Below are 20,785 nucleotides of genomic sequence, written 5' to 3'. Positions count from 1 at the left end.
GGGCTGGAGAGCTGAGGACCGCTGACTCAATCACTTCTTGCTTTTAATGGCTCTTCATTAATTTCCTCTCCTGAGAGATGGCTTCGCCCTTCACCTCCAGCCTCCATTAGCCACGTAGCGCTTTATCAGCGCGTTTATGAGAAATTAATTGCAGAGGGGGAAACGGCACCGGGCAGCGAGGCCTCTGCGTGGGCACGCTCAGGAGCTGCAGTTTGTGCCCCATCAACACTGGGCCCGCTTAACTGTGGACCTCTGGCAGGTTCTGAGATCGCCTCTGGCTTTTCAGGTAAGGTGGAGAAGGAAGATGACTGGAAGGGCCAGCCACCCTGCACTTAGCTTTCTTTGACAATGCAAGGCAACATGCTTTTGAGACTGCAGCACACCACTGTGGACCCGGTCCACAGCGAGCGAGCCCCACGGCCCAGCTTCCCGGAACACATTTGCGGGTAAGCCAACCTCTGGCCTTGATTCCTTCGCCCAACTTTCCAGCTCCGTTTCCTTTGCTTTTTGGCTTTCTTTCCTCTCCAAGTGCCCCCTCATCTCTGTTGCTGTCCTTCATGCTCTGGTCAGGTTGTGTCCCTACAGAGTACGTTCGGGTTCGGGTCTCAGACTTCCTCCCTCACCTGACCTCAGAGACCCGAACTTAGAGTCCTCAGCACAGTTCTGAGGATCAGAGGCTGCGAGCCTGGGTTCCATAGGCAAATTGTCCATTTGCAAGCATCCCTGTTGAGCTGTGTCATTGATACCCAACTCTCTGTAGCCCCAGGGCCCAGTGCAGCCCGCAAAGGCCCCAGAGGCCCCAGGGGATTGAGAGTGAGTAAGCCTTGCTATGAGCCACAGTTTCTCCACCCAAGTGTCTCCCGAGGCTCTTGTCTGTGCAGCAACTCTTTCCTGAAGGCTTCCAAGGTCTGCATGTATACCCTTGGCCCATCCCTGCCCTCCACTTTCCCACAGACTCGGCTTCTGTGGCCATAGTGGCTCTCTGACTCTGGGGGTAGCCATTTTTTGTTTGTTTGTTTTGTTTTTCTTTTTAAATATTTTTATTAGGTATTTTCCTCATTTACATTTCCAATGCTATCCCAAAAGTCTCCCATTACCCCCCCATTCCCCTATCCACCCACTGGGGGTAACCTTTTAATACTAGTGGCCAATCAAGAAAGTGTCTGTCTTATTGCTCTGGCCTGTGACTGGTTAGGAGGTGGCTTTCAGCTGAGTGGGGAAGGAGGTCTCCCTGCACTGGCAGCCATACTGGGGTCAGAGGTCATTTTTACCAGTACAGAGAAAAGCAGAATGAAGGGGCTTGGGGGATCTGGGTCAGTCAGAGCCCCTGAATACACATATTCCTGAAGCAGGACTAAGCCTGGAACCCTCTACTCACAAGCCACAGCTTGTCCAGTGTGCAGGCACACACATCACAGCTTTCTGTCATCAACAAGCAAGCCAGTCTGCTTTTCCGTAGAGGTGAGAGGCAAGCCTGGCTGGAGGAGAGTGGACAACAAGGATGGAGAGAACTTGTGGGATGAATGGAGGCTGGAGAGAGCATGCAGGGGGTGGAGAGGGAGAGAGAGAGAGAGAGAGAGAGAGAGAGAGAGAGAGAGAGAGAGAGAGAGAGAGAGAGAGAGAGAGAGAATATGAATGAGAGTATGCTGGGTGGGTGGGGCCGGAAGAGAGCATTCAGGGTGGGTGGGGCCAGAGAGAGAGTGTGTGTGTATGCTGGGTGGGTGGGGCCAGAGACAGCAGTGTTGGTGGGAACAGAATAGTGCATGGAATGGATGAAGGGGCTCAGAGGCTTCTGAGGCACAGGGCCTCTCTGAGCTGAGAAACGTCTGGTGAACAGGAGAGGTCATGGGTGTGTGGGAGAGAAGAGAGGACATGCTGCCCTGACTGTCCCAGCTTCAGCGCTAAGAATCACTGGGTTTCCTGACAGACAACTGCAGGTAGCTGGAATGAGAACCGGACACCACATCCCGGCCCTCCCTGCAGGAACAGGGCATCCCATTAGAGTGTCATATGGGTGCCTAAGACCCTTCTTAGGCATGGTTAAGGTTGGGGAGCCTTAGGATGGCTGGGCTGGGGAGGACACCAAGATTCCCTGATACCCCGTGCTGAGCGGCACCAACACACACCAAGACAGCCGGACCCAAGGGCATAGCTTCTAAGTGCAGCAGCCTGCACCTTACGGAGGCGGCAGAGCAAAGGGGGAGAAGACGCGCGGCACTTGGAGGCTGCACACGCACTGAGAGGTACTTGGCCCACTCAGAAGCCTTTTCTGGCTAGCTGATTCTTCCTCTTTGCCTTCATCTTCAAAGCTCCACTGCTCTTCACCCAGCACTCAGAACCTCAAGGTTTTGGGAAGCGTTAGTGACCATGGCCTGTACATTTGATGATGTCACATCACCAAGGCCGTATCTGGCGAACAGTAAGTGATCCCTGCCCGTTGATTGGCCAAGGCTGGCTGACTGGCACATGGGCCAGCCAATCGTTCCCCACAGGGCCAAGGCTCGAGGAGTGGGAACCGTTTGCTCTCTGGAAGTTCAACCAATGAGTCCAGTGAGATCAGAGATAGAAGGGAAGGATTCTAGAGAGGTCAAGTGGATTTGGCGGCCCTTGAGAGAGAAGAGAGTGGGCCAAAGCGTTGCCCATCAGGCCGCCGTGACCAAACACCCTGAGCCAGGTGAGTTATGGTGGCAAGAAAGTTGTTCACGGTGCATGAATCCTGAAAGACTCAGGTCACAATGGCAGGTTCAGGGTCAAGTGAGGCACTCTCCTTAAAATGATGCTCATAGCCTCATAGCCTCATAGTGGAAGGCAGAGGAGACTAACGGGCCCCTCAGCTTTGTGTAGGGCATCAACTGTGTACAATAGCTTACCCTTGTCATGGACTTGGGGGTGTCTTGGTTAGGGTTTTACGGCTGTGAACAGATACCATGACCAAGGCAAGTCTTATAAAAGACAACATTTAACTGGGGCTGGTTTACAGGTTCAGAGGTTCAGTTCATTATCATCAAGGGGGGAGCGTGGCAGCATCCAGGCAGGCAGAGCTGAGAGTTCTACATCTTCATCTGAAGGCTGCTAGTGGAAGACTGACTTCCAGGCAGTTAGAGTGAGGGCCTTAAGCCCACACCCACAGTGACACACCTACTCTAACAGGGCCACACCTCCTAACAGTGCCACTTCCTGGGCCAAGCATATTCAAACCATGACAGGGGGCAAGCACCTTTACTGCAGGGCCATCTCGCCCGCCTCTGGTTTAATGCTTTAAATCCGTTTTCTCAGTGGCTTGATGCTCTTTAGTTGAAAGAAACACTAGCCTGGGCTTCAGAGGTACACCTTTTTATAAAAGTACAGTGCATTCGGCAGTGCCCCCCTCCCGGCCCTGACCCCCCTCAGCTGTGATCTCTTTAGGCGGTGACACCCTCCCAGACTGTGACCCCCCCCCCCCAGGCTGTGAACCCCACCTCTCCTCCCCATGCACCATCCTCATCCCCTGGTTGGTGTTACATGTACTTCCATGTCACATATGTGTATATGATTTTATAAATCTATCTAAAGTCTAGAAGCCACAACAGAGAAAATGTGGCCCTTGTCTTTCTAAGATGGCTTTCATTCATTCAACATGGTGGCCTCTGGTCACATCCTCTTCTGGCCAATGACAGCCTCAGTATTTTTCATGGCTGTGTGCATACTCCAATTCACCCATCTTTTACTGCTGGGTAGCAAGGTCGGTTCCACTTGTTAGCTGCTGTGAACAGTATCCCAATCTACATGGATATGCGGAGATCTCTCTGTGTTGACTCTTCCCTTCGGGTGAGCATCCAGGAGTGGTAGAACTGGCTCCTGTGGTTGATTGATTGATTTTGAGGCAGGAAAGGTTGGTTTGACTTATAGTGGCAGAGGGGTCAGCCTATGGTCCCATAGCTTCATTGCTTACTGGGAAGGCAGAAAGAAGAGATGACTAGAGAGACTGGAAGGGGCATGGCCCAAGCTGGGACTGGGGCTGCATTGGTAGCCCTTGTGAGGCATGCATGAAGTTTCCCCCTTAGCATCTCATAAACTGGACTTGGTGGTACATGCCTAGGATCCCAGCACTCAGGAATTGGAGGCCAGGAGATCAGGAATTCAAGGTCACCCTTGGTGACAGAGTGAATCAAAGCCAGTTTGGACCACTTTAGACCCTGATGTCTTCAGTGACTCATTTTCTTTGGCTTCCCAAAGTCTCTACCCTGACTGGATGGATATCCTTGTCAGACAGTGAATCCATAGAGAGACTGGTGTGTGGATGATCTTGGAGTCATACAGGACCAAGTTGCTGATCCTTGGCCTTTCCAGGGACAATACCACACTTGAATCACAACAGAAATCTAGTGCAGGCCCTGTGTACAGCCACAAAAAGTCCCAAAGGCCTCTCCACCTCTGCCTGTGCCCTCGCCACCTCTCTCCTCACCTCAGTCCTGAGTCTGACAGCTTTCTGTGTCCTGGACTTCATGCTCTCTAAGCACAGGTTCTGTGGTCTGGGGGCTACTGTCTCCCAGAGCCATAGCTCTCAGCTCAGAGGTGGGCAGCATGGAGTCACTGGGCGTGTGCTGGCAGCTTCTGGGTGGAGTGGCTTCAGAGCTTGTACCTGGGGGCAGAGAGAAAAGGAAGGCACCCTGCAGACTCCTCCGAAATGTTTGCTCTGAAAGCACAGTGGTAGGTTTCTGCTTGTGCATGTACTCCGGGGCTTTGTTCCCAAACTGTCCTATGGGAGACATAACATTCCCCAACACATGGATTGATTGATTGATTGATTGACTGATGTGTCTCTGTGTCTGTGTCTCTGTCTGTGTGTCTCTGTCTCTGTGTGTCTGTGTGTAGAAGTCAGAGGACAACAGGTGGGAGTTGGCTTTCTCCTTCCACCATGAGGGTCCTGGGCCATCAGACTCGGCAGCAAGTGTGTACACTCGCTGAGCCATCTCGATGGCCCAGGAAGACTTAAATACTATATCACACACCTCTGTTCACACCTCGCATGTCTCCCAGTTCATTTCAAATAAGATGGAGACATTTTGCACATGCCTTCAGGCTCTGAAAGGGCCTGGTGGGTACCCACCAAGGCTTTAGGCTCCTGGGTCCCTCTTGTTTCCCAGACTCCTGCCCTGTGCTTCTCCCCTCGGGTCTTGGCACCTGCCATTTTTACACTTGCAACCCTCCCCCCGGATTTGTTGGCAGGTCCCTGTTGGCTCCTTATTTTAGTTCTCTTACAGAGCTTCCTTGATGGCAGGGCTCATAATTTTCTCTCTGGGAGCAGCCATGATGGCTCCCCAAAAGGTTCCTTGCCTGGGCCTGGTGACTGTGACCCATGACACCCATGGCCTGGTGACTGTGACCCACGACACCCGTAGTGGCCTGGTGACTGTGACCCATGATACCTGTGGTGGCCTGATGACTGTGACCCATGACACCCACGATGGCCTGGTGACTGTGACCCATGACATCTGTGGTGGCCTGGTGACTGTGATCCACGACACCCGTAGTGGCCTGGTGACTGTGACCCACGACACCCGTAGTGGCCTGGTGACTGACCCACGACACCCGTAGTGGCCTGGTGACTGTGACCCATGACACCCACGATGGCCTGGTGACTGTGACCCATGACACCCATGGCCTGGTGACTGTGACCCATGACACCCATGGCCTGGTGACTGTGACCCATGACACCCATGGCCTGGTGACTGTGACCCATGACACCCATGGCCTGGTGACTGTGACCCACGACACCCATGGCCTGGTGACTGTGACCCACGACACCCGTAGTGGCCTGATGACTGTGACCCATGACACCTGTGTGGCCTGATGACTGTGACCCACGACACCCATGGTGGCCTGATGACTGTGACCCACGACACCCATGGTGGCCTGGTGACTGTGACCTGTGGCCCATTATCACTGTGTAAACCATACAGCACTTCACCATCTACCTTACATCGTATCTACCTTACATCCAGACACCCTGGTCTCTCCATGCTAATTCTAACTACCCATATGTAGGACTAAGTGTGATCTTACTCCAAGTCTGAAAAGCCTCTGCTTCCTTCAAATCCTGAGCAAAGCCCCTCTGTGGCTCTTCATTACCTTGGTGTCTATACCTGCCTCCTCCCTGCAGCCTGGAGCGATACGCTGGCTTTTGGTCCACTCACTGAGCTCCAGACCCTTGTGTCCTTACACCAGGCTACTGCCTTGATGCTTGAAGCCAGGATGAATGAATGAGGTCGGGGCACACACAGACACCCGTGCCCAGGCTCACCTGTGTCTCCCTTTTTCGGCTCTTCACTGTCTCCAGACTCCATGACTTCACCCTTTGACCTAAGGTGGATGGTCATCTTGTTGCTGTTACCAATGGTGGCGTCCTCTAGCATGCAGGATTTGATGTGGACTGTCTGGACTGTGTCTCCCTCGGGGTGAGGGCCTGGCTCAGATGTTTGCATGTTGAATGAAGCTCCTGGGTCAGCAGTGGTGGTTGGCACTTCTAGTAAAGCAAAGAGAGAAGCCGAGAGAAGCGGGCAGTTTGCAGAGGGACCTGGCATGTGCACCCAACCTGGGGGTCCCATCCTCACGACTCATTCTCACCAGTAACCTTGCAGATCTGGCACATAGACGTTGCCTGGACACCCTACCTCGTGTCCTGGAACGTGTCCCCACTGGACTGAAGACTAACACCATCGCCCACACCCTGCCCTGAGCTTAGCAAAACCACTCTGATCTCACCATCTTCTTCCGGACCTCTGGAGCCTTCCATCTTCTCTGTGGCCAGTTCCCAGGTGGCAGATGAAGGACATGCTGTACGACTATGGTCCCTACCTTTTCATGCAGTTCTACTATGGTCCATACCTTTTCATGCAGTCCTATTATGGTCTATACCTTTTCATGCAGTCCTACTATGGTCCATACCTTTTCTCTCCCAGCCCCAGCCTCACCTCAGTGTCCCCTGAACCCTGCTGTCTCCTCTTCACTTTCACCCTCAAAAGTCAGGAAATGCCCATACACGGCGTTCCCTTAAGAAACTGTCACGGAAGGCGACAGCAGAGCCCTGGTTGTCTGTCCCGCTGCTACACTCTGACTCGCTGACCAATTCCTCTCTGCAGACACTTCTCCCTGGCTCTGTTAGTCCCCCTGAAACCTCCGATCATCTAAGAATCTACAGTTGCTGGCAGGCCTCTGGCAGGGTCCTTGAGTCACTGTGTCATCGGGACACGGTTATAACAATTCGCTACTGGTTTCCTTCTCCGTTTCCTTAGGTCACCATCCAGGCCTCCTCCACCCCTGTGACCCGGCTTCCTCCCACTCAGCCTCCTTCCTATTTGTAGGTGCTGACTGACTGCATGTGGGTGCTGGGAGCCTGGGGACCCTGAATGCCAGATCTAAAACCTCGGTGCTATTCAGCAATACCTCTCAAGGCAGAAATGGGTTTTGCTCTGGCAAAAACTCAGGCTTCCGGGTTCTTTCTAAATATTGTGGGGTGGCGGAGGCCACCATACCTGGGGGGCTGTCAGAAAAGCTATAAGAGGGGTGCTCCCCTGCATCCCCCACGAGGCTCATCTCATTGTGGTGGCCAAGCTGCACTTGTTGGAGCAAGGACTTGTTCATGTAGATGTACTGAGCTCCGTGGGCACCAGGGGTCATGTCCTGAGCAGAGGCGTCCCCCGGCAAGGGTAGAGGGTGAGAGGTCCTGGGACCTGGGAGGGAAGGAGATTAAAGATTTGCTAGAGACTCCAGATCGCTCTGTTCACAGGCTCAGCACCTGAAGCGGCTGGAGTTGGGCAATCTGCATTCTCAGTGGGGCCCAAGGTACTGTTGGGACACCTGCCTGCTGGCTCTCCTCAACCTTTGACCCCATCAAAGGAAAGGCCCCCAAGGGAGAATATATCCATCAACCCTCTTGAGAAGGGTCCTGGCCGTGTTTATTTCTCAGGTGCTCAGTTTTTAGTCTTACTCTTATGATTTTCAAATTAAAGGAACACAGAAACTTTCAAACACATTTGAATCTGAAAGATGTCGAGCCCTTTAACACTCCTAAGCAAAATAGCCAGACAGGAAGGAGGGCCATAAAAACCAGGGGAGTCAGATGGGGCAACGGGCCTACAGTGGAACAGATTTCTTCTGAGGGCATGGAGAGACTCTGCGTTGGCACGGATGATGCTCTTGTGCATGGCTGACAGGGACACCCTCTAAGCCATATGCGAATTACAGAGGAAACACCCCCTGGACAGCACCGACTTGCATCAAAACCAGGATGCTGAGGCTGGGGGTTGGCTGGGAATGGTAAGAGCATTGCCCTGCAAACATAGGACCTGGGGTTGGATCCCAGCACCCGTGTAAAAGTCAGGCCTGGATGCGTGCACCTGCACCACAAGTGCTGAAGGACACTGAGACAGGTTCACTGGGACTTCCTGTCTGCAGGTCTTGCTCCAGGTTCCGTGAGAGACCCTGTCTGGATGGGATGTGACAGAACAGGACACCTGACATCAGCTTCTGCTTCTGAGTAGGCTCCAGTAAACACATGCACACAGTCACACAAACATACACATACACGCACGTACAAAGACACAAACTCACACACACAAACACACATACATGCACACACAAACACACTCATACACAAAGTCACACAAACACACACATTTATGTAGGTAGATAGGTAGGTAGGTAGGTAGGTAGATAGATAGATACATAGATAAGAAGCCACTGAGTGTAAGATGACCCCAACTTTTCATGACACAATTTGAGAGACGGGAATGTGTTCAGAGCAGAGAACTGCAGTAACCGTCTCACTGTGTCCTGCTGAGAGAGAGAGGGAACCGAATTATTCTCATACAAAAGGTTTTGATCTCATTGGCAAGGAGCAAGGTTAGTAAGAGTGCAGGTGGGTGTGGTCCTTGGGTCTCACTCTGAGAAAGGCCGTGCCTAAGGCATGCCTGAGGAGGTGAGGCAGTTGCTCTCTCCTTGGAGGACCAGGTCCCCTCTCAGTCCCCCTCAGCCAGGACCCTGCTCTTACCTGGCTCACCACAGGCTTTTACTATGACATTCCTGTGACCAATCTGGATGTTCTTTGAATTGGCAATGGAGATGTGGCTGTTGGCTCCTTGTTGGCAGATCATGTTGATCGGATTGTGCTGACAAATAACCGCAGGGGACCCTTGTGTGACTCCAGAATGAGCTAGAGAATAATATTCCATTGAGTTCTTTGTCTTGAAGACGTAGGAGGCGTCTCTTATCAACAGCACTGAACTTCCCTGGGAGCTTGCTGACACATGAGCCCAGACCCCATCCTGGGGGCCTGAGAAAGAGGGTACAAGGAAAGATTCAGGAGCTGCCTGCAGCTGGCCACAGCTTTCCATCCTCGTGTATGATGGACACAGCCGGAGTCTCTCCTGAAATCCCTGTAGCAGGCGCTCTACCTGTGTGTCCTAGCCACAGTGTCTCCCTGGGGAGATGGTGGAAACTCCCACTCTCTCCCTACCCTGCCCCTGTTGCCAGAGCCCCAGGCTTTTCTCACTTCAGCAATGGCTATAAAATGCCCCATATGGTTGGTTGGCCTCTAATGACATTATTGAAGATTTAAGATATGACCTTTTGTTTAAAAGCTGCCTTCCACACTGTCACTTCATCCAAAAGCTGAGGAGAGAGAGAGAGGGAGAGAGAGAGAGAGAGAGAGAGAGAGAGAGAGAGAATAGCTCACACCAGCCAAGCCCAGAGCCTGTACCACATGCCACAGGGCCACATGCCTGCTCCAAATGGAGACGTGTGCACCTCTGTGAACTCCTTTCCCCATAAATTAAAGCAGCCCAGCATGGGGACAGACATCTGTCATCCCCATATTTGGGAGGTGGAAGTAGGAAGACCAGGAGTTCAAGGTCATCTCAGCTACACGAGATTATCTAGAAAGAAAGAAAGAAAGAAAGAAAGAAAGAAAGAAAGAAAGAAAGAAAGAAAGAAAGAAAGGAAGGAAGGAAGGAAGGAAGGAAGGAAGGAAGGAAGGAAGGGAGAGAGAGAGAGAGAAAGAAAGAAAGAAAGGAAGAAAGAAAAAGAAAGGAAGGAAGGAAGGAAGGAAGGAAGGAAGGAAGAACAACAACAGAAAGAAAAGAAAGAAGGAAGAAAGAAAAAGAAAGAAAAAAAGAACAACAACAGAAAGAAAGGAAAGAAAGAAGGAAGAAAGAAAGAAAGAAAGAAAGAAAGCTAACAAAATTTCTAACCATGTTTCTGTAACAATGAGCTTTCTTGGGATGAAACAGTTTAGAGATGCATTTTTTAAATGTTCATTTATTTTACTGGCTTTAAAAGATATTTTTCCAGGTGTAGTGGTGCTTTAATCCCAGAATTTAATAGGCAGAAGCAAGAAGATCTCTGTGGGTTCAAGACCAGCTTGGTCTACATGGTGCGTTCTAGGACAGCCAGGGCTACATGGTAAGACTGTTTCACAAAAAAAGAAAAAAGGAAAGAAAGAAAAAGAAAAAATACATTTAAAAAGAACATTGGGGTGGGGGGGGTTCCTGAGAGCACCAGGGCTCAGAGCCTGATACTGCTACCCCACAGATCTCGGCATCTTCAGGCTTCTATACAAGTCCAGCCCAGCCCTCTCCTTAAACAATCTTATTTACTTGTTTTCAATTTGGGTTTTGTGGGGAGTTAGTTTTGTGGTTTAGGATAGCTTTGAACTCGAAGCCTCTTCTCCCTCTGCCTCCTAAATGCTGGCATAAGAGCCCGGCACTGTCCTGTCTTGCCTGCCTTCAAGTGACTAAAACCCCCAAGTTGGACACAGTGTTCCCAGAGAGTCATTATTAAATCCAGGCTGAGCCCTGTGTCCAGGCTGACCAATTCCAGTGTGTTCCTCCCTCCAGACTTTCTGCATCTCAGCCCTCAGAAGCCTCCAGAACCCTCTCTGTTGGACCCCAGGATCCTCTTTCCTCAGAGATGGCTAGAAGAAACCTCCTATGTGCAAATGTAAATTTTATTTGCCAGATGTAATAAGGAGGAGACTTGTAGGCTCACTGCTGAATAAGCTCACCCTTTCTAGTTCTTTCTGAACTCTGGCTGGCTGGTTCAACTCAGATGTTCTGAATTTTGCAAAACTCCTCTCCAAGCTGACTGATTCGGTCTGGCTTCTCTCACTGAACTGCTCTGCTTTGCCTCAAACAACTGGCAATTTGTTCTAATCCCCTGGCTCCTTCTCCTTCTCTGGCTTCAGCCGCCTCTGCTGACCTGCACTGCACCGCATGGACTCAGGAGGAACTCAGCTCCTCTGCCCTGTGCTCACCGCACTGACTCCCAACTGACTCAACCCCCAGCTCACCGACTGCATCCTCTCCCCCTGTGCTGCTCTTAGATAGATTTTTCTCTCAAATGTTGGGCGTATTCTATCTCTGGCTCAGTCTGTCAAATCTTTCTCTGATTTGTCACTTCGTCTGCCCCTCAATTAGACATCACTTTCAGACATGGCTGTGTCCTACAGACTAACCTTACCTGCATTGTTTGGGATTAAAGATATGTACTAAGGGCGTGTCTGCATTCCAGCCAAACCACACAGACCTAGAAGGTCTTTGGTCGTGATCCCTTGTCAAAGCAGCTAGGTTTCTGGATTAAAATTCCTCTACATATAATGTTTTGTTGGATTCCACGGACTTCATTAAAGATACCGATGGGTCACCTTCCTCCAATAGCTGGAGACCCTAGGGGCACTGTGAATGAGGCAAGCAGGCCCTTACCAGCCAAGACCAGCAGTTGGTTGGCTCTCCCTCCTTGATCCTGGCAGCAACCCTCCCTCCTGGAACACCTCTCTAAAGGGTATTGTGGAGACGTGGTTGTCTGGGTAGAGCACTGGCTGCTCTTCTAGAGGATCCAGGACTCAGCACCTTCATGGTGGCTCACAGCTATCTATAACTCCAATTCAACCAGAAGATCAATCCCCTCTTCTAGCCTCTGCAGGCACTGCATGCATGTGGTGCACATACATGCAGGCAATGCGTTCATACACATAAAATAAAATAAAATTAAAAAATAAAATAAAATAAAATACATAAATTGAAAAGAAAATCCAAACAGACAAACATCTGGCCCTACACCATCTAATCCTTATCCTTGATTTGTTTTTCAACCTTACCCTAAGTGATCTAATCTTGATCCTCGACCTTCCTGACCTGAAACCTGACCTTCCCAACCTGACCCTTGATCCCTGACCTCCCCACACTGACTTTGCCCTGTCATACCTATGTCTTGGCCTTCCTGGCGTGAGTGGTAGATCTTCCACATCTGTCCGTCATAGCTCAGAAGGTGCTTATTTCTCATGGAATACAGGAGTGGGTTCACTTCTTTGGCTGTCGTCATTCCCAGAGCCTTGGCGATGGGCAGGGCCCTGTGAGGCCCATTGGCTTCCAGGAATCTTAATATTCTTTCATCTGCAAGATGGGAGGCAGGCGCTTAGTGGGAAGAGGGTCCTGGGCTTGCTTCTGCCCACCATCTATTGGCTATGGCCTGGGACATTTAGGAAGCCCAGGGACAAGGTGATCTGGTGGCATTGGTTACAGTGGTCATCTGGAGACCAGGCAAATGAAGCTCTCACCCTAGAAGCTGGCTCAGACTGGCACAAGGGTGTCAGAGCCCATATCTTGCCATTTAGAGCCTCTCTTCTAACAGTGAGTCTGGCCTCTGATACTCCTGTGGAGCTTCAGCGGTCTGGGGAGGCCCATGGGGTGCACTGAGCTGCAGACCAGGGCCCCCTGAAGCTGCACCTACATCTCTTTAGGGTCTTGAGTCTGGAAGAAGGATGTGTCTGTTGGAGATGGGAGACACCCTGCTCCACTAAACATGGGGAATAATTTCTCAGGGGAGCTGGGGGCAGCACATTAGGCTGGGACCCAGGACCTCCTGTCTGTTTGGGTCACAGATGCTGTCTGCTGAAGGTTGAGGTCCCAAGGCTGCTTCCTTTCCTGTCTCTATCTGAAGGCTGAATGAAGGCAAGGTGGCCCTGGGGACCGCATCAGCGCTTGGAACTGTGGGTCCTTTCTTCTTGATAGCTCTCAAAGTCACCTGAAGGCTCTGAGTGAATCCTTACCCGTCAACCCCCACTATCCGTGTAACTATTGCCTGCAACGTGTCTTCACTACTGCTAATGTCTATTGCACACCTACTATGTATAAGCCCTAGGCTTCACATTTGGCTCCATTGGCCAGAAGAAATCAAGAGACAGAGAGGGAATGGCCAAGCTCAGATATGAAGCCAAGCCTCGTAGCTCTTAATGTGTGTGTGTGGGGGGGAAGGGGAGTTGGGGGGCGGTCTGCTCTGCCTACATGACAGCTTACCAAGGCTAGGCTGGGCACTGGAGTCCTCAGGGATTGCAGGAGCCCCATCTCCGGAAGCAGCCCCGCCTATGCGCCATGTTGCAGGGTCTGGGGAGGACACCCTGTCCTCCTTCTTCAGGCGGTAAAGGACTTGATTGAGGGTTTTCTTGGGCACTTGGCACTTCTTCACCAGCTGGCCAATCTTCACAGGGCCGCCGTCATCACTCAACACCTGCAGGATCTTTTGCTCCAGATTGTCTTGGGGAGGAACCCAGAGAAGAGCTGAGTTAAGCCTAGTCCCCAGAGCAGAGAAGGCACCCGTGACCTGGGCCAAGCAGACAGGAAGGACGACACCACCCAGAGGCAAGGGTGTCAGTCAGGTGGCCCCTTGCCCTACAACTAGATGTCTGGGTGGCCAAATGGTAAAGTAGTATACAGCCTGCCCTGTGTACTACATGGAACCCAAACAGGTAGGAACCCCCAGCTCTTTGACATTGGAACAAAAGGGAGAGGCAGGAAGCCAAGTCTGGCCCTGAAGTCCCTATTTGGTATCTTGATCGTCTCTCAGCCTGGGATGGGTGTTTCCAGCCCTGGAGCCCAGCAGATAAGAAAAATGGGTCTCTCCTCCCTTGCCTGATAGAGCAGGAGTCCTGAAAACCCAGCTCAGCTCTTTACCCCAGCCTCAATGTTGTCTTCCAGATGCCTGCCTGCCAACTCCAGAAGGCTTCCTCCCAGAGCCCTCCACCCCTGCTAACTACCCAGCCTCCTCCGTGTCTGACCCTGAGGACCCCCCAAGTTCCACCTCATGCTCCTTTCAGCACGTCTGTCTGCTTATCCGTGAGTCTGCCTCTACCTTTCTTCCTTTCCTCTTGTGACAAAGTCTAGCTCAGGCTAGCCTGGAACTCAAAGCAATCCTCCTGCTTCAGCCCCAGCCCCACCCCAGGGTGGGAGTGGGGGTGGGGGAGGAGGAGGGTGTTGGGGGGGGGATTGTAGCACTGAGTATCTATTCCTGGCTTGGTTTTGCCTTGCCTTGCAAAGCCTTTGCTGGGGAGTGTGCCCTGTAGTGGGCTTTCCTTCATTCCCTTCTCCCACTGGCCCCCTAGGGACACACAAGGCAGGCTAAGCCTTCTCCAAAGGGTGAACTTGAAGGACTGGTTGCAGAGTCTGAAAGTGGGACTTGGGAAGCAGAAGGCTGCAGGTGACAGGCTGGAAAGGTTAGCAGTGAAAGGAAACCACAGGAACCAGGTGACCTTAGTTCCTGGTCTTTGCTTGGCTCTGAACCGGCCACCTGGCTTGGCTCCTCCCTGATAGCGTTTGAGCAACCACTTCTAGTATGTTGAAATAAGAAATGATTTTTAGCTGGGCAGTGGTGGCGCATGCCTTTAATTCCAGCACTCAGGAGGCAGAGGCAGGCGGATTTCTGAGTTCGAGGCCAGCCTGGTCTTCAGAGTGATTTCCAAGACAGCCAGGGCTACACAGAGAAACCCTGTCTCGAAAAAACCAAACCAAACAAACAAGCAAACAAACAAAAAACAAAAATGAAGTGCTTTTCAAAAGATGAAGAAGAAAAGCAGTGAACTAAATCCTGCCCACAGCATCGCAGCCTCACACAGCCCTGCACCCCGCAGCCTCCCATAGCCCAGAAGCCCCTAGACAGGGTATGTAGTCGCAGCAAGGATTCCACTAGGGCAGGAGAAGAGCTTGACTGTAAAAATCAAAGTCACATCTTCGTATCAAAGCAAAGTCCTCTCTCGAAATGACAGTTTGGAGCCCGAGGGCTGGCACAGGCCTTGGTGACCTCATCTATGAGGTAAGGTGACATGAAGGATCTGGGGCACAGGATCCTTGAAGCAAGCTGACTTCCCTGTGGTGACCTCAGAATCCTGTTGCTGTCTGGGCCAAGGAAAGAGCTAGGAGCCTTAGAAACCTCAGCTGGGACCCAAGCGAGGTGAAGGAAGAGGTTCAGCTTTCAGCTTACCTCCTGTGCTCAAGTCAACAGGAGCTTCTGCCATGCTCACAGCAGCCTTGGGGCGCCTTTAGGGCAGGGGGTGGCAGATTCTGGCACTGTGGTCAGGCCCGGGGCTCTGAATCCACAGGCAAGAATGGTTGCTTGGACCTGCAGACAGACACCAGCTGCTACCATCCCGGAAACAAATACCCATCTGGCCCCATCCCCTCCCCGCCCTCCAGCTTTTCGAAGAAAGAGAAAATGAAACTTTGGTGTGCCCCCCCCGCCCCCCCCCCTCCAGCTTTTCGAAGAAAGAGAAAATGAAACTTTGGTGTGGTTCTTGAAAGAAAGGATGTCGAAATCGAAATCGGGGTGGGTGAGCAAGCTGTGTGACAGAGAAGAGAGGAGTCTTGGCCTCTGGAACTACCCACCTGGTCTCCCACGGGGAGAATACTATCTGAAGAGAACTCTGTGAAAGCCCTGTGAGGAGGAAGATAGCAATCTAGGAAAAGGCACCTACTGTGCCTCCCCCAGGTGCCCACAGGCAGGTGTAGTACCGTCTACTCACGTACCTTCCAGAAAAAAGAGCTCCTCTTCTCACTTTCATACATTCTCAGTGATCCGTGAACAGCTCAGACACTTCTCTGTTCCATATTACCTAAGAGGGGATCGAGGCTCACAGAGATGGCCTTGTGTCCACCACTCAGCCCACAATAATCCCAGAATCTGGGTCCCAGCTACAGGGCGGAGGTGGGGTGAGTGCAGAGGCCGTGATCTTGGGACCTCTGTATCTGTCTGGTGTGCAGGTCACTGGTGCACAGGGCAAGACAGGAGCAGTCATTGGAGACTAGAAGGAGGTGATGTGCCTGGAGGATGTCTGCCAAGCAAGCAAGAGGTGGCAGGTCCCCAGTCAGCTTCACCTTACAGAACCTGAAAGGGTCACTGGACAGGCCATGACCAGGCCAGGTCCACACAGCTTAGGATGGGCCTGTGCATGGGAAAATATTAACATTTCCAAGTGATTTTTATGACTTCCAGGGAGGAAAAACAGTGCCTGCAGAGCCAGCCAAGGAAAACAGAAACTGCACTGCCTGTTGCCACCCAAAATAAATAAAGTCGCTTTTAAATGAACTCTCAGCTGGCCCCTTTGAGGGACACTGCCCAGGTTCCCTAGAGGCGCCATTTGGAAACCGACCACTAGGTGGCGCCTGCTCACCAACCGCCTCTTGCCACGGGGGTCTTGCTTGGTTCCTAACCAAGGTGGCTCCAGACTTAGCAGGGCTTCAGGACATGCCCTCCTCACTTCTTTCTTCAGCATTTTCCCCTCCCCTTCCCTTGCCTTCCTTACATTAGCTGACCTGCCTGGAAGGTGTCAGAGCCTCCTAGGTCAGTTCTTCTCAGCCATCCTAACTCTGCACGTTGTTGTGATCCACACCATAGAAATGATTTTCATCAACACTTTGTAACCATAATTTTGCTACTGTTATGAAACATAATGTAAAGATCTGTGCTTTCCAATGGTCTTAGGTGGCCCCTGTGAAAATGCCACTTGACTCCTCCAGAGTACTCTATACATAATAAAGAAATGTTAAAAAAAAGAAATAAAAGATTTATTTATTTATTTTTTGTATGAGTGCTCTATCTGCATGTACCATGTATACCAGAAGAGGGCATCAGATCTCATTACAGATGGTTGTGAGCCGCCATGTGGTTGCTGGGAATTGAACTCAGGACCTCTGGAAGAGTAGTCAGTGCTCTTAACCACTAAGCTATCTCTCCAGCTCCAATAAATGAATTCTTTAAAAAAAAAAAATGAAAAGGAAATCTTTTTTAAAAAGAAAAAAGAAAAGAAAAAATTCCAAACTAATTGTCAACATTGGTCCTACCGTCGATTAGATGGCACAGGTGTGCCTTTTTGTTGTTGTTATTGTTGCTGCTCTTGTTTGCAACAGTTGGCAGACACCCCAGACTTGGTGCTGTCGGTCAACCCAGGTTCTTTTTTTATCCTGTTGTTCTGCCATTTGTAGCCTGTATATGGGTTTGCCTTAAGTTTTTGAATGGTTGCTGGAATTCTACCTATCTTGTGTGCACTCCTTCTTAGAAGAGGGAGTAAGGCACAGGGAGGGGGGAGTAGCTTCAGTTGTCTACTGAATACAGAGCTACCTGAGGGAGGGAGTCTCCATTGAGAGAATGCCCGGAGCTGATTGGCTGTGGACACAGTATGAGAGACTATCATGACTGACGACTGACTGGAGAGAACGCAGACCACTGTGGGGAGCACCATTCCTAGGCTGGTTGTCCTGGGCTGTACATCAGAAAGCTGGGTGAGCAAGGGCGGGTAAGCAGCCCTTCCTCCAAGGTCTCTGCCTCCGGTCCTAATGTCACTTCTCTCCGTGACGGGGCTGTGAAGCTGTAAGCTGAATAACTCATGTGTGTGTGTGTGTGTGTGTGTGTGTGTTCCGTGTATTACAGCAGCAGAATGGAATGGACCCAGTAGATAGCTCCCTTTGGAGAACACACCTTGCAGGCTGCACACACTTTCCACTAGCATCCTATCAGACGGGACTGAGTCTTACCATTCTGTCCCCCATGGAATGCTGGGGAAGGAGGTCTGTATCCCTGATCACTGTGTACCCAGATAATATTGGGGTCGCACTACTTCAGCTCACAGTGATACCTATCACGGCAGATCCTGGCAGAGACCTAAGCGGCCTTACAGATTCAAGGCTCTTCCTCAAAGAGAGAGCAAGGACTTGTCTCTTTGTGTCTGGCGGTGAGACCTTCCCCTGCGCCACACAGCACCTCCCAGCCTCTTTCTCTAGCAGACCCTGGGTGGCACCTGGTGAAGCTGCCCCCTCAGCCTTTTCTCCTGAGAGCCTCTGACAGGGGGTGGGCAGAGGAAGGTCAGGAAGGAAAGTGCCTTCTCTTCCGGGTTAGGAAGGGCCGAGAGATATAAGATGGCATGCCAAGCTGGTCTCTCTTTATCCCGGAGAACACCATTTTTTTTTTTTTCTGGGAACTATTAGAATTCTCCGCCCCAAGCACGGGAAAATTACATGCCCGATCTCCAGCCTTCAGGTTTGGTGATCTTTCTTTTAAGTGAGATATATTTTTACCGCATATTGTATTGGCAAAACCCACCTCCTTCCCTTCCCATAGCCAGGATTGTGATGTAAGACTTGGGGAGAGGGCGCTGGCCAGATGCCTCAGCGGGTAAGAGCACTGACTGCTCTTCCAAAGGTCCTGAGTTCAAATCCCAGCAACCACCTGGTGGCTCACAACCATCCATGCCGGACAGTGGTGGCGCGCGCCTTTAATCCCAGCACTAGGGAGGCAGAGGCAGGCGGATTTCTGAGTTCGAGGACAGCCTGGTCTACAGAGTGAGTTCCAGGACAGCCAGGGCTACATAGAGAAACCCTGTCTGGAAAAAGGGGGAAAAAAAGACTCAGGGAGAGGAGGGAGACTGAGAGCTAGCTCTGGTCAGGGGTGACTGGTGACAGTTAGGGTGTCTGTGGGCCCCAACTAGAGCAAAGAGGAAAGATCATTTATGTAAGATGTGTTGAGATGACAAGCTTTTCTGAAGTCCTATGGAGGTGTGGGTCTTGTAAGGCAGAACAATCAGTGGGCCTCAGTGTCCCTTTGTCCACTGGGCACATTTGGGCATCTCCCCTTGTTGGCCTTGGGCCTTGAACAAGGCCCTACTCTTTATGAGTCTCAGCTTCCCATTGATACTGGGGACTGGCTGCATCCGAGGTACCTTCAGAGATCTGAGCATGGGGCACAGGCCATTTGTCTCTTTGTCTCTGTCCCTAGCTGTAGCTCTGTGTGACAAAGCCATCTTATTTGTCTCCCTGGTCACTTACCAAAGGGTTTAGACAACTGGATTGTCAGTGGTGTGTGAGACCGGTCCAGGGCAGGAAGCCTAGGCACCCACCCAGGCCCTCAGAGAAACGATTTCCCAGAACGTCATACGAGGGCTAGAGACGGCTTCCTTCTGAGTTGGGATAGGTGGCCTATCTTGACGGTAGGGAGAGCTATCGGCAGGAAGTGGGCCAGGGGACAGGGAAGGCTGCCACTGGTCATCCAACGTCTAGGAGAGATTTTCCCTTCTCTTCCCGACAACCTGTTTCAGAATGACATTTCTGCCTTTCCCACATCCAGACAGCTATCCTGGCCTCAGCTCACACCTTATTTGAATTTTATAATCACAACTTCGAGTTTTCTTAAATTATATTTTCTGTTTGTTTTGTTCTGACCCAGAGTCTCACTCTTTTCCAGGCTGGTCTTGGACTTGCAGCAAATCTCTTGCCCCAGCCTTCCGTATGCTAGGATTACAGGCATGCACAGCTAGACTTCGCTTTGTGTGCGTGTGTGTGCATGTGGAATGTCAGGTGCCTTTTTCTATAATTCTCCGTCTTATTTTTGAGTCATGGGCCATGGGGCTCATAGATTTGACCAGACTGGATGGCCCTCAAGCCTCAGGATTTCCAGGCTCTGACCCAGCTCAGGAGTGCTGGAGCTGCAGATACGAGCTGTCACATCTGGCTTTTATGTGGGCATTAGGGATATGAACATGGGTCCTAATGCCTGTATGATAGATACTTTACCACGGAACCATCTCCCTAGGCCCAGATAGACTTTAAAAGAAATACACTTAGTCAAAGCTGGCCGTGGTCATGCTTTCTGGGTGAGAGACCACAACCTCTCTTCAACTACAGCAAAGACTCATAAAATGTTCATGACAGCTAAATGGAGTGATTAATGACTTTGACATGATACTTGGGTTTCCAGATGGCTAACTGAACATCTACCATGGTTGTTTTGTTATTTCTTCTCCATAGTTTGAGGCTCAAACTCTTCCTTTCACACTATCAGACTCTCACCTGTGTGTGCTCTGGGCACTCAGTCTGAAGTTGGGCATCCAGGAGGCACACAGCTAGCACACACACACAGTCCTTCAGTGGGATAGCTTCTGCCTTCCTGCTTGTGGCTCTCTCTGTGAATGATCCAGAGGCTCAAGGGGGCACCTGTTAATAAGGAACCTCAAAGCCACAGTGCTAATAAGAGTGACTGATGTGTGTGTGGGGACACAGATGAGTTGTGGGAGTGACCCTGGAGAAGATATGGCCCAGGAGCCAGCTGGATTAGTGTGCAGGTGGCCCCGGTGCTCCCCACAAGTGGTGGGGGAGCAAGCTCTTTAGGGTCCTCCTAAGTTCTCTGAAATACTCGGGCTCTGCCACCAGGAAACTTGCATTGAAGATGGGTAGCCAGTGCCCCTGGTCCACCTGCAGCTGCAGCCATCCCAAAAGAACTGAGACATCCCATAACCTTAGGTAACCCCAGGTAACTCCCCTGGGGTATCCACTTCCGTTTTGACTGAAGCTTTTAAAATCCTAGGCCTTAAAGATGGCTCTGTATGAAGTAAACAGTACCTGAGCTGGGTACTCAGTGTGTGGGTGGTGGGTGATAAAACACCGGGGAGCTCTTTTAGGGGGTCTGTGTGCCCCACCCCCAGCTTCCAAGAGCC

At 51.2% G+C, this 20,785-nt stretch overlaps 1 protein-coding gene and 1 long non-coding RNA gene across 6 annotated transcripts in view; one reads left to right on the top strand and one right to left on the bottom strand.

The window, feature by feature from the left end:
* Zbp1 (Z-DNA binding protein 1) overlaps positions 1-15,484 on the bottom strand; it is a 34,254-nt gene extending 18,770 nt beyond the window's left edge. The window contains exons 1-8 of one of the 3 annotated variants that reach the window (XM_021151641.2): positions 15,289-15,484; positions 13,332-13,568; positions 12,240-12,428; positions 9,032-9,193; positions 7,515-7,712; positions 6,284-6,505; positions 4,445-4,621; positions 3,459-3,930 (exon numbers count right to left, since the gene is read on the bottom strand). In XM_021151641.2, coding sequence (XP_021007300.1) covers positions 4,446-4,621; positions 6,284-6,505; positions 7,515-7,712; positions 9,032-9,193; positions 12,240-12,428; positions 13,332-13,568; positions 15,289-15,322 — 1,218 coding nt within the window. In that variant the 5' untranslated portion in view covers positions 15,323-15,484 and the 3' untranslated portion in view covers positions 3,459-3,930; position 4,445. Of the gene's footprint in view, positions 1-3,458; positions 3,931-4,444; positions 4,622-6,283; positions 6,506-7,514; positions 7,713-9,031; positions 9,194-10,289; positions 10,447-12,239; positions 12,429-13,331; positions 13,569-15,288 lie in introns of those variants that run through there. The other 2 variants (XM_021151648.2, XM_021151656.2) reach the window with 2 other exon arrangements.
* On the top strand, positions 1,879-16,812 carry LOC110285475 (uncharacterized). 3 transcript variants are annotated; one of them, XR_002377060.3, is made up of 3 exons: positions 1,879-1,937; positions 14,010-14,147; positions 16,297-16,812. It is a non-coding gene; the product is annotated as an uncharacterized LOC110285475 (long non-coding RNA). The 3 variants fall into 3 exon arrangements; XR_002377061.3 differs by lacking the exon at positions 1,879-1,937 and adding an exon at positions 2,551-2,674; XR_003834764.2 differs by lacking the exon at positions 1,879-1,937 and adding an exon at positions 13,624-13,780.
* Positions 16,813-20,785: the final 3,973 nt, after the last annotated feature.

The sequence above is a fragment of the Mus caroli genome, unplaced genomic scaffold, assembly GCF_978045245.1.
Source record: "Mus caroli unplaced genomic scaffold, Mus_caroli_1 scaffold_2, whole genome shotgun sequence".
NCBI classification, from domain to species: domain Eukaryota; kingdom Metazoa; phylum Chordata; class Mammalia; order Rodentia; family Muridae; genus Mus; species Mus caroli.
The sequence above is the reverse complement of the archived record's forward strand: the minus strand, read 5'-3'. Positions and strand labels throughout refer to the sequence as shown.